Here is a 24,855-nt window from a genome sequence, read left to right as displayed (position 1 = left end):
TTTTTATTGTTGTTATACCCCAATACAAAAAAAAAAGTAAAATCACAAAAATACTGAACTCCGTGGAAAATTAAAAAAAAAAGTCAAAATCAGATGACAAAACACATAAAACAAATGTACAACAACTGTCATACTCCTGACTTGGTACAGGCATTTTCAGATGTAGAAAATGGTGGATTGAACCTATTTTATTAGCGCTAAACCTCTCACTTGTATGACAGTCGCATCAAGTTCCGTTATTTTACAACGATGCGTGAACAAAACAGACATAATCGGTAAAATAGTCAAAATATGGTTACAGCAAAAGTGCGGTCAACACTTTAGAGATTCATCATTGTCTGTCCATTTTTGTGTACATACGTATTTGTTAATTTAATTCAGATTTATAAAAGAGAGGCCAAAGTGACACTCAAACTCATAATTCAAAAATAAACTGACAACGCCATGACTAATAAAGACAAAGGCAAAAAGAAAAAGAAAAGAACACAAAACACAACATAGACTGCGCAACACGAAACCCACCAAAAATTGAAGGTGATCTCAGGTGCTCTGGAAGGGTAAGCAGATCCTGATCCACATGAGGCACCCTTCGTGTTATAAACTACAAAACTTTTTCATCACTGCGGTCATCTTGTTATGTATAAAATCTAAGTAATTTGTTTTACAAAAAAAAGTATTTACACCGACAATCCAAATACAAATATATATATATATATATATATATATATTGTAGGATCCTTTACTATAGATAATTTAGCTGATCTGTAACAATAACATCTTCATGCCTTATATATCATGTACTGTAGTACGCCGCTAGATTAAAACTGACGTGGAAAGGTAACACATGCCCACCGAAAGCTCTTTTTTTGAGAGCCCAGGTGGTCGTGTGGTCTAGCGGGACGGCTGCAGTGCAGGCGATTTGGTGTCACGATATCACAGTAGCATGGGTTCGAATCCCGGCGAGGGAAGAACCAAAAATTTTCGAAAGCAAATTTACAGATCTAACATTGTTGGGTTGATGTTTAGACGAGTTTTATATATATATATATATATATATATATATATATATATATATATAGTAAAAGTTCAGTTGTGGCGGACATCTTGGTCGGAGACATAGTTTTCGGAAGGACACCACCTAAGCACAGGCACTTGTCTCAGAAAAAAAACCCATATATACCTTAATATAACACAAGGTACTAAACTAACATTTTTGAAAAATGTCAACCGGTCGCGAAATTCCGTTTTATTTCGATTTCTCAATTGCCAAACCTACTTAAACTTATTATGCCGTTAATCTAAATTGATTTATCTACACAATGGTACTGGGGAATATCTGTGAAATAAGTTAAAACAATAACGGGGATTCAGTTTTGGAAAAGTAAGGTCGAAAGCCAGGTAGAAGGTCTAGTGCCTGTGATTAGTCTATATCATATCTGGATGTATATGTCGGACCGTCGGACTAGAGAACTGTCGGACTGTCGAGCGGACCCCTGTTTCACCAGGTAAAGTGCGGAACTTATTTCATAAAGATGGAACAAATTATATAGAAATTGTCTGTAAAAAAAGTTCTCCTAGAACATATTTCCTGTGAAATTAGTTCCACTGGAACTTTGTTCGCAGGAACAAATTTTGGCTCACATATACACTCTCTGCGAATTGACTTCGAAAGTGAAATGGAATACAAAAGGAGATGTGGGATATACGCCAAACAAAGACGACGCCACCAACCACTCACAAAAACCCAAAACTTTCAAGGTTAACAACTTCTAAAGTATAAAGTACATGCATTCATATTTACTCTAGAACATAAATAATACGATGAAAATAACTTGAAATATAATATCCCAATGATCAGGGTATCGAATACGGTGACCAACCCCAACAGCATTTATTTATTCGTAATGTTAACAACTTAACACTCTAAGACATAAGCCCGAATTTCCAGCTACAAAGTAGCTGTGGTCTTATCAGACATCATGTCAATGCCAATTACCCCAGACCATGCATCATGCTGGGTTTGTTGATCTTAATCTCCTGACTAACTGGTCACTTGCATATCATATTACTTAATATATATTATCTTCAGCATTTATTGTATAGTACAGTTATAAATGTGTGTATAAATGATTTGTAGTGAATATTGATATTGATATAGAAAAAGAAAGACTTTAAGATATCCTAAAATTCAAAATTTAATGTGAAAGCTGCAGACAGATGTTGACATTAAAAAAGACAAGAGTGCACACGCTGAAATGTCTCGCCTTCTATACTAATCATTGATATTATGTTGATAGACCTAAATATAAAGCTAAGCTTTATTACAACTGTCACATAAACTTAACATTAACTAAGATAACTAAACAAAACCAATGAACCTTGTAAAAGAGGTCCAGGTCAGATGAACCATGCCAGGCAGACAGGTACAGCTAACAATGCTTCTATACAACATATATAGTTGACACATTACTTATAGTTTAAGAAAAATAGACCAAAACACAAAAACTTAACACTGTGCAATGAACCGTGAAAATGAGGTCACAGTTAAATAAAACCTGCTCGACTGACATAAAGATCATAAAATATTTCCATACACCAAATATAGTTGACCTATGGCATATAGCATTAGATAAAAAGACCAAAACTCAAAAACTTAACTTGGACCACTGAACCATGAAAATGAGGTCAATGTCACATGACATCTGCCCGCTAGACATGTACACTTAACAATCATTCCATACAACAAATATAGTAGACCTATTGCATATGGTATGAGAAAAACAGACCAAAACACAAAAATTTAACTATAACCACTGAACCATGAAAATGAGGTCAGATGACACCTGCCAGTTGGACATGTACACCTTACAGTCCTTCCATACACCGAATATATTAGCCCTATTGCTTATAGTATCTGAGATATGGACTTGACCACCAAAACCTTGTTCACTGATCCATGAAATGAGGTCGAGGTCAAGTGAAAACTGTCTGACATCACGAGGACCTTGCAAGGTACGCACATATCAAATATAGTTATCATATTACTTATAATAAGAGAGAACTCAACATTACAAAAAAATTGAACTTTTTTTTCAAGTGGTCACTGAACCATGAAAATTAGGTCAAGGACATTGGACATGTGACTGACGGAAACTTCGTAACATGAAGCATCTATATACAAAGTATGAAGCATCCAGGTATTCCACCTTCTAAAATATAAAGCTTTTAAGAAGTGAGCTAACGCCGTCGCCGTAGCCGCCGCCGCCGGATCACTATCCCTATGTCGAGCTTTCTGCAACAAAAGTTGCAGGCTCGACAAAAACTATTAAGGTGATTATATTATAATCAATGTTAATACATGGGATTAACTTTTTTATATATAATTTATTATATTTAATGCCAGGTCCATTACTAGAGTAAATGTTTTGGTTTTTGTTTGCACAGTAGCAAATATTACACATTTTTTATAATGTTAATTATATAATTATGGTTGTCAAGAATAAGCAGGAGATGGTTTAGAAGAAAACTCATGTTTAATTTTTGAGGAAAAAAGGGGATGGTAATTTGGAGGTATAATTAATATTGTAATTTTATTATCATATAGATTTTTTTTTAAATTAATTATGGACAAGTGACATTAAAATGACACCAAATGCTACCCGTTGTAACATGTCAAATGACATATCTACTTCTGCTTTTTGTAGACATGGAATCTTGCAGCATCCCTTCATTGAGTTCACTACCAATTCACCATGATGAAAATGACATAGAAAACAAATGGGTTTTACTAGAAGATTTTCTTTTGTTTTTGCGTAACCAACACCGCCCCACAGATAAAATTAAGGACATAAAAAAATCGAATGTGCAAAAGGAGTTCAAAGGACATTTTAATGGTTTAAAAGAAGTTGATGGTCATTTCCGTATAAGCGTAAGATCTGTATTAAGATATTGTTTCCACCACACCGAACAACTCTATATTTGTCAGAAAGTTGTGCACCAAATTGAAAAGAAATGCTTTGGAAAAAATACATCAAGTGAACTTACAATAAAAGATATCTACGTCAGAGTTGTAAAAACCTTTTACCGAAGTGAAGATATAGAAAACCATAGTCTGCAAACACTAGAAATAGACGACTCTCAAATTGACACTTTATTTAACAACTATAAAGATGACTTTAATCATTTTGAATGGAAGAAAATCTGTTTATTTGAACACCATTTTGGGAAGAGCAATTACTACCATGATTCAGATAATTATGAAAAACTGGTTGAACAAAAAAAAATCTTAGACAGGAGATCATGTCCATATCAGCTGTAAATATAGTATAAGTACAAGGCATTTTCATTTGATGTAAAGAATTGTCAGATGTGCACCCCTTGTGTCGACATATATTTCAATTTTCAGAAAATACATTTTGTCCTGCTGAATCTTTTTTGCATTTTTAGTTTATATTTCAAGGTCAATAATTCCAAATCATGTAGTTAGACATTTCCAAATTTAAAAGGTTGATGTCATGTCATGCTGAACCCTTTTGTAGTTTCAACTTTTAACCTAGCTCCTTTAGTTTTTGAAACATTGGCAAGGTAATGCCTAAAAATTAATAAACAAGAGTGAGGAAATTTCTGTCTGCTTTACTTCTCATGATTGAATTCCATTGCTTATAAAATATGAGAAGCAGACCTATTATTGTGTATATTGTTTTTCTTTCCATCAAGCATATGCGTAGAGAAAGATGTAAACCAAAGAGATGTACATAGAATTATCATGCTTAGTATTATGTGTGTGTTTGTTTTTTCTACATTGGCAAGAGGTGTAGGGGGAGGGCCAAGATCTCAAAAAACATGTTTAATCCTGACACATTTTTGCGCCTGTCCCAAGTAAGCAGCCTTGTTAGTCTTGTATGATTTTTAATTTTAGTTTCTTGTGTATAATTTGGTGTTTAGTATGACGTCCATTATCACACATACTAGTATACATATTTGTTTAGGGGCCAACTGAAGGACAGCTCCAGGTGCGGGTGTTCCTCACTGCATTGAAGACCCATTGGTGGCATACTGATGTTGTCTGCTTTATGGTCAGGTTGTTGTGTCTTTGAAAAATTCCCCATTTCAATTCTCAATTTTACTAATTACAAGTTCAAATAAACCCTGCCACAAAAGATGAACACCATGTAATCAATTTACAACTAGGTGAGGTCAAGATCTGACAAACCCTACCAGACAAACATTCAACGAAACCTGCCAATCTGACATGTACATTTTACAATCATTTCAGACATCAAGTATAGTTGACCTTATTATATATGAGAAACAGACATAATTATGAAAGATTAACCTGGATATCTGATCTATGAAGTTAGGTTGAGGTCATTTAAACCCTGTCTGAAAGACATGTTGACCTTGCAAGGATCACATTTACCAAACATAGTTATTTAATAACTCATGACGCCCGGTCAGTTTTTCTCTTCTACTCTAGTTTTTGAGATATCCAAAACTGTAAGTTTAGCCCTATGTTCTATTTTTAGAAATGGCAGCCATGTTTTTTTTTATCAACCTGGACAAATATCAATAAATATATAGCAGTTAACATCCAATAGATGAAGCAGACACACTTTGGTTTCAATCTATTGAGCAGTTTCAGAAAAGATTTAAAAAAAAAAAGAGAAGTTAACAGATGATGGATGGACAGAAAAAAAAGGCAAAGTGATGACATGAATGAAAAGGGGAAGGAATTTAGCCCCTCAACAGATCATTTACGAATCTTGTACAAGTCGTTGTAAGAGATCTTTGAGGTGTTCCACTTACTCAAGACAATACATCAGACTTAACATGCATATTCAGACCAGATGTGGCCTCTGCATTGATCTTACAGTCAGCAAGGAGAAGTTTTTTTTAGAACGGTGAAAGTGAAGAATTCATAAAAAAGAATATTTGGTATGATTGCAAATGAGACAACTCACCACAAGTAACCAAATGATGTGAAAGTTCACATCAAAAGATCATTGTACATCCTTTAACAATAAGCAATACCCATGCCACATAAGTTATTTCAGTGTAACCTGCCTAATCCAACACCTGAGTATCCCAACATCCTGCTTTAACCGACACATTTTCATGGTCCCAAAATAGGCTTTTCCTTGCAGAAAAAACCTGAGTATTCTGACACCTGCTTAATCCAACATGTTTTCTGGTCCCCCAGTGTGTCAGATTAGGCAAGTTCCACTGTATTATTTCATTTCTGATCAACAAGAGTAGATAATACTGATGGAATAGCATAAAATAATTATCAATCCAATTTGATACACTGTAAAAATTTAAACAGGAACATAATATTTAAATTAAGATCTTTATTTTACATATATCACAATAATACAAATATTATTCATTCTGATGTAATTATCTACATGATGTTATATAGACATATACTTCACAGCTTAAAAAACACAGTATGACAAAAAATGATGGAAATTAATGATCAGGTCATTTTCATAACCTTCGAATTAACAAAAGAGACTTAAATGACACTCAACAGAATGAAGAAATTTTGGTCAAGAATACTATTAAAGAACTTTTATCCATGGTTAATTGATGTTGGTTTTATTTTGATGTTTCAGTAACAAATGAATATAAAATATCCTTTCATTTTGGCAATTAAATTCATATTTTAAAAGGCCAGAAAAATCTTAGACTTATATGAACTATAACACTTTTCATTAGAAAATTTAACGATTTAAAAAAAAATATAAATAAAGAAAAAGTTCTTACAAGTTTAAACCATGATTTAAAATTTCATCTGTACTTTAATTACAATGAAATTTCTATCTACACAACAGATGGTATTCTACATGTAGTGAATTATACACAAAGTTCTGATTTCTTTGATAAATTATCAATGATTGAATAGATATTGATTTCAAACATGAAAACTGGGCCTTTTTTTTCAAAGTACTTTTTCCTTATGAAAAACCCAATTATAAAAAGCTACCAACTTCATAAAAATATTGAACATCTGTTAAAATTGAGGTCAAATTCTAAATACTGTTTGGTGCTGTGAAATAGGAACTAGAATTAAACAATACACTGAATGCATGTACTAGTTTACTCTTTAGATTAGTTTATTGTCAGAGATGAAATAAAAAAATCCTGTATAAAGAACTACTAGGATTTTTCCCATTCATTTATAACATTATAACATGTATCTAAAACCATAGGTAACTGCCATTTTATGACAACTATTGTCAAAAAGAAAACAAAAGTTCAAATAATTCAAATAACATGATTGTGGTATACAAATTTCAGCTGGACAGTAGATCCTTCAACAATGAGAAGAATATGTTTTTATCCATGTTGAAGATTGCCACATAATAGTTTATATGTATCACACTCATATATTCCTTCTTTCATCCTTCAGGTTACAAGACACACATCAGCCACGGTTACATGTCCTGCTATACAGCTGTGTCTATGAAAAGGAAAAAACACATTTATAGGTCATACAAGTTAAATATTAAATCGGCTTTATAGCTGACTATGCTGTATATAGGCTTTGCTCATTGTTGAAGGCTGTACGGTGACCTATAGTTGTTAATTTCTGTGTCATTTTGGTCTCTTGTGGAGAGTTGTCTGTTTGGAAATCAAACCACATCTTCTTTTCTTTGTATTATCAGTAACAAATTGAACTTATAAAAAAAATATTTGGGTACAACTTGAGTTAAGTGGAATGTATGAATGTTATTGACTGGCATTGTGTACTGGAATTACCCTGCTTTTAGAAAGAACTGTTTTGTTACATGTTTTACAAACAAATATAATTAGATCTATCTAAAATGGGGAGTATAGGGAACCAAAACATGTATATAAAAGGTAAAAGTACTGAAATTACAGTTTTGTGCAGTGTTTGTGAAGGAAATAAAACCTTAAATCAGATGGCTTTTGTCAGGGTATTCAAGTTGGAATATCTCCTTGAAAAACAAAATTTTGCAGCACAAATAAAAATAAACTCCTAGTAATAAAAGCATGTAACAATACTGATATAATTTCATAAATGCACATTTCATGCAATTCGAGCATAAATGAATAGTTCCTTTTATGCAGTTTCATAGTGCATTAAAACATTATTTCTCATATACTGATTTATAGAGCCTAACTGGAGAATTTATTTTATGCTGTTACTTTTATAGTGCATGAATGCATAATTTCATACAGTCAGAATTATAGAACATAAATGCATAGTTCTTCTTTTGAAGTTTTATACTACATATACATATGCATATGTTTTTAATGAAGAAATAGTATGTTTACCTAGAGGTTTTAGGTAAATGTATCTTACCTGAACCTTCTGGAAATCTTGTAAAGTTGCGTGCCTTGTGGTAATCATACCAATCTTTAAAGAATTTTTCTTTACACTTATTGTACTCATATTGAGTAACGGCCAATGCTGCCAAGCCGGCTATACTTAAAGGTAAAATGTAGTACTTTTTTAGTCTTTTTCTTGTTGTCAATTCTTTGATATTCTGACGAACTCCAACAGCTGTTGCAACTGAAATAAGAAATTGAACCTTATTAATACACTATATTGGTTATTCTTTAAAGAATCAGTTTACTATAGTCATTTTGGTTCCGTAGAACAGTTACAAACCATAGAAACAATTATATAAAAAATAAGTATAAATAAGAAAGATTTCTTTGCTCCGACATAATTCATTTTATTGTTAATGCATCTATAAGCATAATAGTTGGTTTAAAAGTGCTATCCTATTTTGTTACAATTAGAACAAAAATTAACACAAAAGAATGTAAACCACACTCAAAATTGCCATAAAAAGAATAGATTTATGAATATAATAAAATGCTTCGCTGAGCGCAGCCTGATACGACCACAGAGGTTGAACCATGAACAGTTAGGGCAAATTTGGACACAATATTCAAGCTTGATACTGTCTTAATTTGGATCGTGATCAAACTTTGACATAATATAGGTTTCTGACACAAAAAATCTTGGTTAAAGATCTTTCAAATCTATTGTGCAATACTATGCAATTGAAGATTTCTTCTTGAAACTTTTCAAAAATTAGAAATTTTAAAATAAAAAACTAGAGGCTCTAAAGAGCCTGTGTCGCTCACCTTGGTCTATGTGAATATTAAACAATGGACACAGATGGATTCATGACAAAATTTTGTTTTGGTGATGGTGATGTGTTTGTAGATCTTACTTTACTAAACATTCTTGCTGCTTACAATTATCTCTATCTATAACAGTACTTTCTGTGGAAAATGTTATTGAAAATCTTCAAATTTTAAGAAAATTGTTAAAAATTGACTATGAAGGGCAATAACTCCTTAGGGGGTCAATTGACTATTTTGGTCATACTGACTTATTTTTAGTTCTTACTTTGCTGTACATTATTGCTGTTTACAGTTTATCTCTATCTATAATAATATTCAAGATAATAACAAAAAAACAGCAAAATTTCCTCAAAATTACCAATTCAGGGGCAGCAACCTAACAACCGATAATCCGATTCATCTGAAAATTCCAGGGCAGATAGATCGTGACCTGATCAACAAAACTTCCTGTCAGATTTGCTCTTAATGCTTTGGTTTTTGAGTTATAAGCCAAAAACTGCATTTTACCCCCATGTTCTATTTTTAGCCATGGCGGCCATCTTGGTTTGTTGGCCAAGTTACCGGACACATTTTTTTAACTAAATACCCTAATGATGATTATGGCTAAGTTTGGTTAAATTTGGCCCAGTAGTTTCAGAGGAGAAGGTTTTTCTAAAAGATTACTAAGATTTACGAAAAATGGTTAAAAATTGACTATAAAGGGCAATAACTCCTAAAGTTGTCAACTGACCATTTTGGTCATGTTGACTTATTTGTAGATCTTACTTTGCTGAACATTATTGCTGTTTACAGTTTATCTCTATCTATAATAATTTCAAGATAATAACCAAAAACAGCAAAATTTCCTTAAAATTACCATTTCAGGGGCAGCAACCCAACAACGGAATGTCCGATTCATCTGAAAATTTCAGGGCAGATAGATCTTGACCTGATGAACAATTTTACCCCCATGTCATATTTGCTCTAAATGCTTTGGTTTTTGAGTTATAAGCCAAACTAGAGGGTCCAAGGACCCTGTGTCGCTCACCTGATATTTTTATTTACAATTGTTGCATGATAAATGCAACTGTTGTACTGTCGTTTAGTTTCAGAGATATAATACTAAAAAGTGCATTTGAAACCTATGTTTTATATCAGCCATGTTGGCAGGCAGGGTCATCATACACAGTGGTCCCTGGATATCCTAGTGGTGATTTAAACCAAGTTTGTTTAAATTCGACAGTTGTTTCAGGGGAGAATTTTTGTAAAATTTATCTAACAAGAAATGCAAAGTAATGAGAAAGTTGTGAAGTAGTTTTGTTGTTGCGTAACCCCCCCCCCCCCCCCACTTTGCCACCAGTGCAAGGGTTGTATAGCCAGCTGAGGTCGTGAAAAACTCTCTTTCTTTTGTTGTTGCAGATAGATCTTGACCTGATAAACAATTTTACCACATGTCAGATTTGCTCTAAATGCTTTGGTTTTTGAGTGATAAGCCAAAAACTGCATTTTACCCCTATCTTCTATTTTTAGCCATGGCGGGCATCTTGGTTGGTTGGCTGGATCACCGGACACAATTTTTAAACTAGATACCCTAATGATGATTGTGGCCAAGTTTGGTTTAATTTAATCCAGTAGTTTCAGAGAAGATTTTTGTAAAAGATAACTAAGATTTACGAAAAATGGTTAAAAATTGACTTTAAAGGGCAATAACTCCTAAAGGGGTCAACAGACCATTTTGGTCATGATGACTTATTTGTAGATCTTACTTAGCTGAACATTTTTGCTGTTTACAGTTTATCTCTATCTATAATAATATTCAAGATAATAACCAAAAACAGCAAAATTTCCTTAAAATTACCAATTCAGGGGCAGCAACCTATCAAAGAGTTGTCCCATTCATCTCAAAATTTCAGGGCAGATAGATCTTGACCTGATAAACAATTTTACTACAGTCAGATTTGCTCTAAATGCTTCGGTTTTTGAGTGATAAGCCAAAAACTGCATTTTACCCCTATGTTCTATTTTTAGCCATGGCGGCCATCTTGGTTGGTTGGCCGGATCACCGGACACAATTTTTAAACTAGTTACCCGAATGATGATTGTGGCCAAGTTTGGTTTAATTTGGTCCAGTAGTTTCAGAGGAGAAGATTTTTGTAAAAGATAATTAAGATTTACGAAAAATGGTTAAAAATTGACTATAAAGGGCAATAACTTCTAAAGGGGTCAACAGACCATTTTGGTCATGTTGACTTATTTGTAGATCTTACTTTGCTGAACATTTTTGCTGTTTACAGTTTATCTCTATCTATAATAATATTCAAGATAATAACCAAAAACATCAAAATTTTCTCAAAATTACCAATTCAGGGGCAGCAACCCAACAACGGGTTGTCCGATTCATCTGACAATTTCAGGGCAGATAGATCTTGACCTGATAAACAATTTTACCCCATGTCAGATTTGCTCTAAATGCTTTGGTTTTTGAGTTATAAGCCAAAAACTGCATTTTAACCCTATGTTCTATTTTTAGCCATGGCGGCCATCTTGGTTGGTTGGGCGGGTCACCGGACACAATTTTTAAACTAGATACCCTAATAATGATTTTGGCCATGTTTGGTTAAATTTGGCCCAGCAGTTTCAGAGGAGAAGATTTTTGTAAAAGTTAACGACGACGGACGACGACGGACGCCGGACGCCAAGTGATGAGAAAAGCTCACTTGGCCCTTCGGGCCAGGTGAGCTAAAAATGCATTTTACTCCTATGTTCTATTTTTAGCCATGGCCGCCATCTTGGTTGGTTGGGCGGGGCACCGGACACATTTTTTAAATTAGATACCCCAATGATGATTATGGCCAAGTTTGGTTAAATTTAGCCCAGTAGTTTCAGAGGAGAAGATTTTTGTAAAAGTTAACGCAGGACGACGACGGACGCCAAGTGATGAGAAAAGCTCACTTGGCCCTTTGAACATTTTTTAACATCCATGACAATGAAGTCAAGGTCACCATCAGATAATCCTGCAAGACAGACATTTACACCTTAAAATTATTATTCAATCAATACCAGTTGACATAATGCTTCTAGTATTTGAAAAACACACCAAAACACAAAACTTTACATTGACCAATGAACCAATGAAAATGAGAGCAAGGACAATGGACATACATGTATGACAGACAAAAAAAAAGATATTGGTATATGTACCCACCTACAAACATTGTTCCAAGTCCTTTAATAAAACACCTTGACTGGCATACATCTTTGTTCTTTACAAACTGAAAAAAAAATAATTTAGGGTAACAATCATCTTATTAAGTAATTTAGTAATTCAAAAAGTTAGGAATCTTTGTGAGCAAGCTCACATACCCCACACCCCATGTTGCAGTCTTAGTCTAAGTTCAAAGGGGCATAACTCCTAGAAACAAAACTGAATAATAATTTCCTGTCAATATGCCAATCTACATACTGTAAATTCAGAAATTTGTGCATGCATTTATTATTGCTATTTTGTCATTTCAGATTAAAATGTGATATTGATGTTTGCGATATTGAGAAATATCCTGTTCAATTCATATACATGTATATACAAATCTTCAAAATGTGAGTTTAAATTAGGCCATGTTCACATTGACCTAAATTCGGTGTTGTGTTAGTGTAAATCACACGTAAACTAAATACAATTGCGTTCCCATTGATAAAACTCAATGTTTACATGTAGTTTAAATCATGTTTTATCTACACACAGTCGATAGTCAATGTAGGCCTTGTGTAGGTTAAGTGTACACAAAACTAGGCATTTAGGACATTAGTTTTACCGTGCATATATTTAACGAGGAAACAATTTTTGAGTAAAATTGATATTTTTGATAATTATTAGTATAGTTCTTTACAGAAATTGTTGTCTAAATTTTACAGATTTTTTTTTGTTAAAAAAACTTAACGTACCCTATTAACCCCTGATCAAGACTTAAAGCAGCATCATTGCCGAACCCATAAGGCAGCAACCAATTGATTTTCGAGTGGGTGGGGGGGCTATTATAGTTGAGTATAAAACATAAAAGCAAGGGGGTGGGGGTGTTTGGAAACAAGTTTTTGGCCCTATAATTGTTTGTTTCACCCTCAGTTGCCAATATATATAATGCTAAAATTGATTTCGACTTGTCACCAAAATTTGTCCTGAAAAAATCAAAAGCCCACGCCCCCTACTCTCCCCCCCCTTCCCCTCCCCAAAAAATGAAGTAAATAGTTGCTGCCTAATTCATTTGAAAAGGTCTTCCTGAATCGACTTGACGTACACAGAAATATTCGCCACTGGTCTTTACTCAAACAACGATTCACGCATAAATGCACGACTAAAGAAAGTGTGAGGTAAATGATATGTTTGTCTTATATCTCAGATCCGTTAAATAAAACTTCAAATAAATTTTAAAAAAAACGTTACCCTATTCCTTTACCAAATACTCCTTTGAGAAGAAATACCATCAAGTTGAAACAAACAGAAAAAATTAAAATGTAGTGATTCCTAATATCTCAATCCTTTTTTTTTGGCTGTAAGCACGCTGCTGCAGCTAACGTTTTCTAATGCGTAATGGAGACATCTCTAGTATATTCAAACTACTGCAAATTATAAAAATGGCTTTCATAAAGTAGCAACCACTTAACTTTAAAAAAAGGGGGAGGGTTTTTTTTTTTTTTTTATCTGAGTCAGATTTTTTTTCGCGCAAACCTTTTTATTCCTTTTTTTTCGATGCTGGTGATCAAATACTTTTTTCCATATTTAACACTATAATGTATGGGGAAACTCTTGATTCAGAATATTTTTTTTATCATCTGTATGACCTTTTTTTTTTTTTTTTTTTTATCAAATTGGGGATCGGAATATTTCCATTCCCACCCCGACTCCCCTTTTGAAGTCAAATGGTTGTTCCCTTACCGCTACAAAAATTGTCCAAAAATTTGAAATCAGTTCTACGTAATGAACATTTAAATGACATATAGTTTACAAATGGGAACAAATCTTATGTACAGGTAGCTAAACAATGTGTATAGATGTGAACAAATGTAATGTGAAACCAGTGTACACTACACTAAACTAATTGTAAACATGTTTACTCTACACGGCGTTTGGTTTGAACACGGCCTTATTCAGATTAGGCCACACCAATTTAATTTCTTGTTCTACAGATTTTTGGACTCCAAAATTTGGGGCGAGCAAGCGATTTGAAAATTTTTAATAAAAAAATATTTAATTTGCAAATTTTTGAGGCGAAGCTTGAAAAGTAAAGGCGAGCGATTATAATTTTTTTTGTAAACATAAAATAATAGGTTTTGATAATATTAAAACTTGATTTACCACTTGTACTTTGACATTTCTTTAATTTCTGAAGTATTTTTTCCCTGTTCACCAAGAAATAATTAAATCTGGTCTATGTATGTGTGACTGACAATGAGACAATTCTCCATCCAAATCATAATCAGTTTGGGGGCAACCCCTTAATGTTATAAATATCCCTTTTACATGTTTTATGAGGGATCAATATAAGTTATAATATATTTGTTTGTACAAAAGAGCTCATATTTTCTCATAGAACTATATATCTATCTGGTATTAAATGGTCAAAACATGTCCAAGAATTTTGTAATATTCCTGGACTTTAACCATGTTAACACTTTACTTTAACAGTTTAATATTATTCAAAATAAGTGGACCCCTCTTTTAGAAAAATTTGTTTAAAATATGATGTAACTCTCCTCTTTTTGAGTACAAAATTCGTGTTCAAAGGTTTATATAGCAGAACTATACAAATCCTTAGTATTTCTATTTTCTTTTCTACATCAGTAAAATGACCCCTTGTCTGAGGGAGGGTTGTTCTCAACCTGATACAATGTAATTACAAACACAGGTCAAAGTACAGCCTTTTACACAGGGCTTTGATACAGAACAAACAGCAAGCTATAAAGGACCCCAAAATTATTACATGTAGCGTACACAATTCGAACAGGAAAATCAACGATCTAATTTATATATCCAAACGAAAAAATACCAATGATCAACATCAACAAACGATAACTGCTGAACGACATGCTCCTGAATCAATCAGGACAGGTGCATAAACATGCAGCGGCTATGGATAGTTTTGTTTCGCGAGCATACAATATAATTGCAGTTGAAGGCAAATCCTTCAGAAGTTCTTTGTACTTTATTCTAACAACGAACATCTTTTGATAGGGAATATAAGTAAGGGGGAAAGAAACCAATTTTTTGTTCTTCACGGAAATACCCGCTGTTATAACTTTTTATCGGAGCACTCCAGGTTTCATGCTGAAACAAATATTCTCACAGATATTTACACAGTGTGGTGGGGTGCTTTTATGTTTAAAATCATTATATACAGGTTACACTGTGATTTAACAAATGTTGATATCTTTTTATAATATTTACAAAAAAAAAACGGTGCGGGAAATGGACATGATTACAATTCCGGATGCGGGAAGCGGGAATATAAAAAAAATAAAAAAATTCTGTTTTGAAAAAAATAGGTGCTGGCGGGTCCGTCGAACAAGGGATCAAATTGGTGTGGCCTTATAACCCGGTTACATTTTTCGCAATAATTAAAACATTGAAATAGTGCTTGCCCTAAGTCAGGAGCCTTTAATTCAGTGGTTGACATTTGTTGTTGTGTAACCTCTTAGCTTTTTCGCTATTTTTTTGTGAATAAATTAGGTTGTTTGTTTTCATGTTTGCATTGTTTTACATTTGTCACTTCGAGTGTCCCATTTCTCAAGTACTTTTAATTTTATTGCCGACTATGCAGTATGGGCTAATCTAGTCCAAATAAATATGAAGTCTGACAAGGCTATTTAAATTTAATCCTGGGACGCCTTCCTACGACCGAAGCATTGCCAGACGTCTTAATTATTTGGACTAGGGCTAATCCTATACACCTTTATTGCTATTTGTCCGCCATTGCTGGAAATCACACAGGTTCCCGTAAAAATTTGACGTCATAAAACAAAATATCTGACGCCACAATGGAAAAGTGATTGTTGTTGACGTCAAAAGTTCAAGCGGCCGGCCGGGTCAGCCGGGATTAGCGATAAGGTGTATTGTTGAAGGCCCTACTCACTAGCCTACTGTAACCTATGTTGTTATTTTTTGTGTCATTTGGCATCCTGTAGTGAGTTGTGTCATTGGCAATCATGCCTCTCCTTCTTGTTTTTATATGATGCTGGGAACAGTATATCTATGTTCCTGTATGATGTAACTGTGAAAAAACTTTGTAAATGTGATTTGACAATCATGACAATTGAATGGTATTGTATAAAGTAGATTTTAATTACCTCGGGTTCATCTTGCATGAGCAGCTCCTCGAGCTTGCTAGTACGAGCTTCTGCAACTTGTTCTTCTGTCATCTTTTAATTTGATGAAATTATACAACGTGATTCTTCATTGAAAATGAAAGGTCAAATATTCCGACTAAAATTTCGATGATCCTCTGGATTTTACATAAGATTTCACGTCGTTGTCCTCAGAACGTTTGGAAGTAACCAGTTTTTAATCTTTAAAAATAAAAACATAAACGATGAGAGCTGTAAACAAACCCGCAAGGAAGCAGCATGGTTGATATTCGTGTTGTTGGAGCCAGAGATCGTCAAAAGCAAGAGTTCACAGAGGAAATATCGAACCTTGTGTGTCCAGGCGATGTCATTACTACAGATACTGGTTTCATGCGGTAGGAAATGGATGACAATATTTGAACAACATGAAATGAACATAAATTTTATTTGTCGATTATTTAAAATGAATAATTTAGAATTATTCATTTTGGCTGTCTAAATCATTTAAAAAAAATCAGTATAATCATTCCCATTTATACACCGGAAAGAGGAGAAGGCAGTATAGTTATCAATATTTCACTTCACTGTTATTGTAGTCCTAATATTGAAATTTTATAGACCTTATCGCTATTTGGAAATCTAGGCTGCGCCGCTTGACCCAAGAATCTACGCCTCTTGAACTTTTGACATCATACAAGAGAGTTATAATGGAGGTACCAGACTTAGTAACCTTCACTATAGATTATTGTAAAAATTCTTGCCAAATGTGGCTAACGGTAACTTTTGGTTCATGACAATAAAATGTACCCTTTCATTTAGACGATAAAAAATCGACTGCTTTTGAGGAATGTTATCAGGTCCGTTCCCGCTCAATACACTGTCATACCCTACACGCTTACACCTCACATGTTCGCCCCTGATTTTTGTTTGTATGTAATACAGTGATCGTCATTATGCAGGATTAACTAGAATAATGTTTGTTTTGTAAGTACTTATTAACAATTCCTTAATTACAGCAGTGCTGATTGTCAATTATTAAAATACATTTTTGGTGCAATATAACATTATAGTTTTCCCGGTCACTTGCTCAGCATTGGAACAGAAGTGACGAAGCACCTAACGTACAAATGGTGTTCACTAAAACCAGAGTTTTTGACGACAATGCATCAAACTCGAAAGTTGTCTATTTCGCGACTGGGTGACATTTTTTTCAAAATGCCAGTACCTTGTGTTATATAATCATGACAACTAAAGGTATACAGTAAAAAAAATTCTGATACAAGTGCCTGTATTGAAGGTGTATTATTATTCAGGGACATTTATAATGCGAAATTTCAGCTCTTTTTGTCTCCCTTAAAAACTTTTTAAAAAGTAACGATTTGGCCTTTATATGTACTTGAGAAATAATTATATTTTATATTTTATTGGCATAATTTCAGTGGTCATGGAACGTATATGGAGGACGAGAAACTTCATGCTTCAGTAGCCGGTGTTGTGGAGAGAGTCAACAAATTAATATGTGTAAAACCTCTTAAAACAAGGTAAACATTAGCAATTTATTGGTCAGATTATTTTCACTATTTCAACAACAGAAATAAAGAGAGGAGGAATGAATGCAAATAAGACAACTCTCTATCTAAGATTTTTTTGCTTTAAGGTGTATAATTTTTCAGGTACATGTATATTGCCCAAGTTCAGCTCTTCTTATTGTTAAAAGTAAACAATTAAAGGTCAAAGTAAGGCCTTAACACAGAGCCTTGGCTTACACCAAATTGTAGCAAGTTATATAAAGGCCCCAAAATGACTAGTGTAAAACAATTCAAACAGGAAAACCAACAATCTAATCTATATAAAAAACAAAAAACACTTATGAACCACATCAGCAAACAACAACCACTAATGAAATGTTCCTTTAATACATTGTATATCTCTATGTCAATTTTTCATTTCAAGGTACATATGTACTGTACTAAAAAAGTTTTTTGTCAGTCATGTCGAAAGAGAATAGGATGTTGTAAGCCATGTTTACAGCTATTTTTCTTAGTCATAAGAGAGTTGTTTCATTGACACTCATCTTTAATCTATAAATATGCAAAACAGTGACAGTACTGTCCCTTTGATATACAATGTTTTTCTAAGTCTATGTTACACATCATGTGTAGGTTATTTCATGCACATTAACACCTTCACCCTTGATTGGTAGGTTTATAGAAGTGGTAACACATAATTATTTTGTTAATCCATAGATATAATGGTGAAGTTGGAGATGTTGTGATTGGGAGAATTATAGAAGTGGGACAAAAGAGATGGAAAGTAGATACCAGATCAAAGTTAGATTCCATATTAATGTTGTCATCAGTTAATCTGCCAGGAGGAGAACTTGTAAGAATCATTTGTCCTTTTAAATTACTAATATAAAAATAAGTTCAATGATGTGATATGACTGCTAATGAGACAACTCTCTACAAAGTTCAAATGAAGTGGATGTAAGTTGACTTGTATGTGGACAATTTTGATATAATTGATGCATACATGTAGTTGTACATATTTTTAAAATATTCAATTTCAAGATTACAGTTTCTATTATAAAAATAAAGATATGGAAATTCTTCTACAGTGATGTATAAAGAGCCTGATTCCAATGATAAATCATGATAATGTGTAAATTTGTAATCTTATTTGTACTATATTTCATGTACAATGCATTTTTTTTCTTGATGAATTATCTCCCCTTGATTTTTTCAAAATGAAAATACTTCTAAACAGCATACATTAAGTTTTTGCTGTTTCTATTGCTAAATGGTAAATGACATATTTGTGTTGAATTGACTTTTACAGTGATGCGAAAAGTGATTTCAATGATAAATCATGATGCTATTAAAATTTGTCGAAGTTTTTGATTCTTTCCCTTTTCTTTTTTAGAGGCGAAGATCAGAGGAAGATGAGAAGATGATGAGAAATTATCTTAAAGAAGGAGACCTCATAAGTGTATCCTTTTAAAAATTAAGATTGCAACAAAAAATTCAGATGTAAATGTGCACAAGTTTTCAGACTAAGTGGTTGTCACATATTGCAAACTAATCAAGGTCAATAACAGATTTTTGCATTCCATAATTTTGTAAAGAAATCTGGTTCATATGGCTCAACCTTTAGCATTGAATATTGTTTTCCAAACACAAACTGACATATATTTTAAAAAGATCATATCACTTAAAACTAGTCTGAAATCCTGAAAATATATACAGAGTTCTTCTTGTAAGATTATACAACCTGTTGTAATTGAAATGTATCCACATTGTCACTAAAAATCTATTATACAGCAATATGAATAAGTTCATAAGAATAGATATTAATATATAAAACATAACAAAACAAAACAAAATCAGTAATTTGTCCACATCAATACAAAAATGTACCAAGAAATTATAAAAAAGCATTTAACAATATTTCTTCTTATAAACACAGAAAAGACCCTATAAAGTTGTTTAGATCTGGAAAAACAAGATTTATAAAAAAAAATATCTTTAATAAATATCAACTATTTTATCTTAACTTGTACAGGCAGAGGTGCAATCTGTATTTTCTGATGGTGCCTTATCTTTACACACTAGAAGTTTAAAATATGGGAAGGTATGTACCAGTATAAATTTTCCTGTATGGATTTTTCAAACTGTCGGTTGGTCTTGCTGATAAGTCAATGAGACAACTCTCCACCAGAGAAGTTAGAAGTTACATCTTTCAACAATGAGCAAAAACCATAAAACATACTACACATTAAAAGACGTTGATGCAATTCAAATGAGAAAACTTGCAGGCTGATTTAAATACAATACAATAAACATTTATTGATTTAATTCTTGCGATTCAGTTTCTCAGACATATAAAACTGCCTATAAAACAGAAAAACCTTTTAAACAAATAAATGAACAGTTACAACCTAACATCATGCATCAGTTCTCCTTTATACAGAATTGAAAGTTACAACCTAACATCATGCATCAGTTCTCCTTAATACAGAATTGAAAATTGACATACCCATCTATAAACTAAAATGAAAATTACTACAGTTGTTTTAATGATTTAAAGTTATTTTCTCGCTTCATAGAATGAACTCTTTGGTATAAGACTGTAAAGATGATATAGAAAAATTGAAAAAAATAGTAAGTATTGTAACTAATTGAATATTGTTACTTGGGTTGAATTTAATTTCTTCCATTTAATTAAGTTTTAACTTACAGTTACAACAAATTAATTGACATGTTTATATTTTGCTAGCTGGCTCAAGGGACTATTATTCAAGTATCACCATCCTTAATCAAACGAAGGAAAACACATTTTCACACATTACCATGTGGTGCTACAATAATTCTCGGGAACAATGGCTCTGTCTGGATTTCTGCTACAATGAACGAAGAGACAGAGCAAACAGGAGGTTATGAACAAGATTTAGAGGTATGCATTGAATTTTTAGTTTGGTATAAGACCTAGCTTATTAAGATTGACATATTGTATATACAAAAAGTGAGAGGGTGCAAACTTTTTCTGGTGCGACAATAAACTTGATGGTACGCCACTGTTATGTTCTTTAATTATTTCCAAAAATTACTTTTTTTTCTGTGACCATATTAAAGGCTGAAATAATTAACCAATGTCTCATGATCTGACCAATGTCCCAACAACGTATCATAATAAGCTTTTATGTGTGTGAAGAACTGTCAGACAAAAATAGCATCCCTTATAAAATTTTGACGAAGAGGACAAACGGGTTGAGGTTGAACTCTGATAGGTTTGAATGCATAATTTGGTGATACTACTTAACAAAGTTTCCACGAAAATATCATGTTTCAACAAACTATGAAAATCGTTATCAAAGAAATTTTAAGAATTAGCGTTATGGAATTTCTTCCTCTACATTTAAAAATATGACAAGTTGTTCTTAACTATGACTTTGAAATATTTATATGAATATGACTTAACAATTTTTTTTCCTGATTTTAGCCAGTTTCTAAAGGAGACAGAGAAGTGATAGCTAGGTTAAGGAACTGCGTTATAGCTCTCTCTGAACATCAGATGATGTTATATGATACAAGTGTGTTGTATTCTTATGAAGAATCTCTCAGATTTAATGTAAGTATCCTAGGTACAATGATATCATCCTGAACATGCATGAAATATTTGCCACTGGACAATAAGCAACCAACAACAATTATGTAATGGTATATTGATAAAATTAGGAACTGTGTTACAGTCCTCCATGAACAATTGATCATGCTAAGTGATAGTCGTGTGTTGTAATGTGATTTTAAATTTGTTGATACATAATTTCTTTCATTAGCATGACACACCAGGGATTTAGGAACAAGATTTCATCAATTTCAATTATGGAAGAAGCCGGAGAGAACTTTTGATCTTCTGGAGGAAAACTATAGTTACCTCACAAATTACTTTCCTGCACTCAAATGACCATACTATTTCAATGTATTCATACATAAATAATATTTACATTATTATGAAATGATTGGAGAATATTACAATTTCAGGGTACAACTAATGACAAATCGTATAACAATCTTTTTATATGAATAAAAATTATTCCATTTGATATATACATGTAAATTATTTTGTATATTTTACATAAATATTCTGTTCTTTTGTAGGTAAAAGACATTTTGAAACCAGAAATAATGACAGAAATTATAGAGAATACACAACCAAGACTGGAAAGCTTAGGGACTTGACAAATAAAATGTTCATATAACATCAAGTTCTTTTATCTGTATAACTATCTTAAATATAAAATGAGGACAGAATACAATCAACTTATCGTAAGATTTAATACTGAGGGGTAGACATAGTTAATTGAATTGCTGTTGTAATGAATTCAAGGTCCATAAAATAGTTAAAAAATATGTTGAGAGATGGTAATGGACTAATATTGTAAGAGTCCAAATCAGCACCCTTTTGTCCTTTTTGCAATTTATAAAGTGTTTCAAGTTGATGAGTAGACCTGTAAGAAAGTGCAATAGAACTATTTTTGTAAAGATTTTCCAATAAAATGATATGAACAGGCTGTTTTATTACTGCACTCTTGAGTGATGCTTTAGGCCAAAATATTTGAAAAATTCAAAACCTAAGACAAAGGTTGAAGAGGTGATAAAACACAAGTGCACCTAAAGTATAGCCAAATTACAGACAAGAAGACCTTTCCATGAAAGAGATATATTCATTATGTTAAAATGATTTCCAAAAGTAATCAACAGCAAATTATAATCAAACAATATCCTTATTTTCATGCAAGTACAGAAGTTCTTTTTTTCTGGGCTGGTGATCCCTTTGGGACTAACACTCCACCAGCAAAGGTATAAAATCAGTGGTAATTGTAAAATTAATGGTACGAATTTGCTGCAGCAGATGCATATTTCACAATTAATAAGATTTTTTTTGTGACAGTTGACACAATATTCTGGATCTTAACCAAATTTAGGTCTAGGTTACACAAAGTACAGGGTTGATCAAACCAAATAATCAATTCTCATTTTAAATTTTATTAAAAAAAATAGCAGTATACTGAACCTTTTCCTTTCTCATTTTGTGATTATAAAAGGTTTTGAGGTTAGTTGGATTTTTGTACACAAAGCTTTCAATATGGTGTATGGAATGTATAATTGTATGTCGTGGATTCATTTATTTTCGTGGGTACCAATTTGTTGATTGATGAAGACTTGCATTTTTGTGGATATTTAATTTCGTGGTTTTGCCAAGGTCTGCTTATTTTTTATAACAAAAAATGTAATACATTATATATTGTAACCACGAAATCCATGAAATCCACAAAAATTGGTATCCTAATGATAGCTCAACATCCTGTACTGCTTTCATAATAATTATTAGATTTTTTTCCCAGAAACTTTAAGCAAATAGATCATTTCTGTTCACCATGTAGATAGATGCCCTTCTGACCAGGATTTATCTGAACGGGACCTCATTTTCATTGTGCATTTGGTTATCTTTGAATATTTTCCTGACTGTGCGAGGGCTGTATAGCCAGTTAGATCGTTAAACACTTCCATATATTTGAATATTCATGTTTTGGTCTGCTTTTCATAAACTACAATGTATAAGTAATGAAAGGTCAGTGGTTTTGGTTGTGTATCAGAATTGAAACATGTACCTGTCTATCTGACCGGGGTTATTAGGATTCATTGGTCAATATTCAGATTGACAAATTTGGTTCTCTGTCTGACACATGTACAATAAGAAATAGGTTAACTTGTGACCTACAACTCTACACGTAACAACAAATCCACATACCAAATATTGATGATCTTTCTTGTATCAAATTATACCAAAAAGTATAAACTGGAGCCTGAAACTAAGGTCAACGTCAAGGTCAACTTATATGAACATAACACCATCAATTCACATGTCAAATATTGTTGATCTAATAATGAAGCTATTGAGGAACAGCTCTCTTACAGAAAACAATAACCAGAAATATTGTCTAATGAGATATGTTATCCAGGGTATTCTGCTAAAATCTAATGCACTGTAACTAACATTACATTTGGTCAATGTGTTTGTAGCAATATTGTAAATATCCAAACACAAGCAACGGTTAAATACAATTAGAACTGTTCACATATATTCTATTTACACAAGTGAAGTACACTACCAGCTAAAGCCAAACAGGTCAGACGTCATCTAATAATTCTCAACCAATTAACACGCCAATGATTGCTGATTTAGCATGTATATATATATGACCTATAATGGTTTAATTTTATAAATTGTGACTTGGACAGAGTTGTGTCTTATTGGCTCTCAAATCTCATCTACTTTAATATACCTATATGAAAAAAAATACCTCTTGAAAAAAAAACCTGTCCACTGGAGCATAAAAATTTGGTCAAGGTCAGATGGATATAAACAACCTATCCACATACAAAATATTGTTGACCTCCTTATGTACAGTTACTACAAAATAGACCAAAGTACACATGACTCGGGTCAATTTCAAATATTTCAGATGGACATCTACTTCTTATAGTAAATCCACAAATCACATATTGTTAACCATGTATGTGCTGTTACTGTAGAGCACACATTGTCCTGAAAACCAAACCAATGGAGCATGAACATAGGATTTGGGTCATAATCTTTGACATGGTCTCATTCCAGAACAACCTCCTTAAAATAGGATTGATGCCAGTTATTTCTAACAATACCTTATCACTATTTGTCAGCCATTACTGGACATCACAAAGGTTCATGTAAAGTTTTGACATCATAATACAAAATGCCACAATGGAAAAGTGATAGTTGTATGTCCTCAATAGTTCAAGCGGCACAGATTCTCTGTTCAACTGGTGCAGATTTCTGTTCAATTGATACCGTAACCCCATTGCTGCAAAAGTA

General features: G+C 32.8%; 2 protein-coding genes across 2 annotated transcripts; one reads left to right on the top strand and one right to left on the bottom strand.

Annotated features, from left to right (window-relative positions):
* Positions 1-6,332: 6,332 nt before the first annotated feature.
* LOC139510085 (uncharacterized) lies at positions 6,333-16,619 on the bottom strand. The gene is made up of 4 exons (XM_071296333.1): positions 16,444-16,619; positions 12,311-12,377; positions 8,330-8,539; positions 6,333-7,462 (listed from the first exon to the last, which is right to left on the bottom strand). Exons 1-4 carry the CDS (start codon positions 16,513-16,515, stop codon positions 7,449-7,451), a joined length of 363 nt encoding a protein of 120 aa, XP_071152434.1. The 5' UTR covers positions 16,516-16,619; the 3' UTR covers positions 6,333-7,448.
* Positions 16,593-22,510, top strand: LOC139510084 (exosome complex component RRP4-like). The gene is made up of 8 exons (XM_071296332.1): positions 16,593-16,835; positions 17,880-17,981; positions 18,687-18,822; positions 19,363-19,428; positions 20,002-20,070; positions 20,716-20,892; positions 21,439-21,567; positions 22,098-22,510. The coding sequence occupies exons 1-8, from the start codon at positions 16,720-16,722 to the stop codon at positions 22,176-22,178; spliced, it is 876 nt and encodes a 291-aa protein (XP_071152433.1). The 5' UTR covers positions 16,593-16,719; the 3' UTR covers positions 22,179-22,510.
* Positions 22,511-24,855: the final 2,345 nt, after the last annotated feature.

Source organism: Mytilus edulis, chromosome 2 (genome assembly GCF_963676685.1).
Source record: "Mytilus edulis chromosome 2, xbMytEdul2.2, whole genome shotgun sequence".
Lineage (NCBI taxonomy): Eukaryota > Metazoa > Mollusca > Bivalvia > Mytilida > Mytilidae > Mytilus > Mytilus edulis.
The sequence above is the reverse complement of the archived record's forward strand: the minus strand, read 5'-3'. Positions and strand labels throughout refer to the sequence as shown.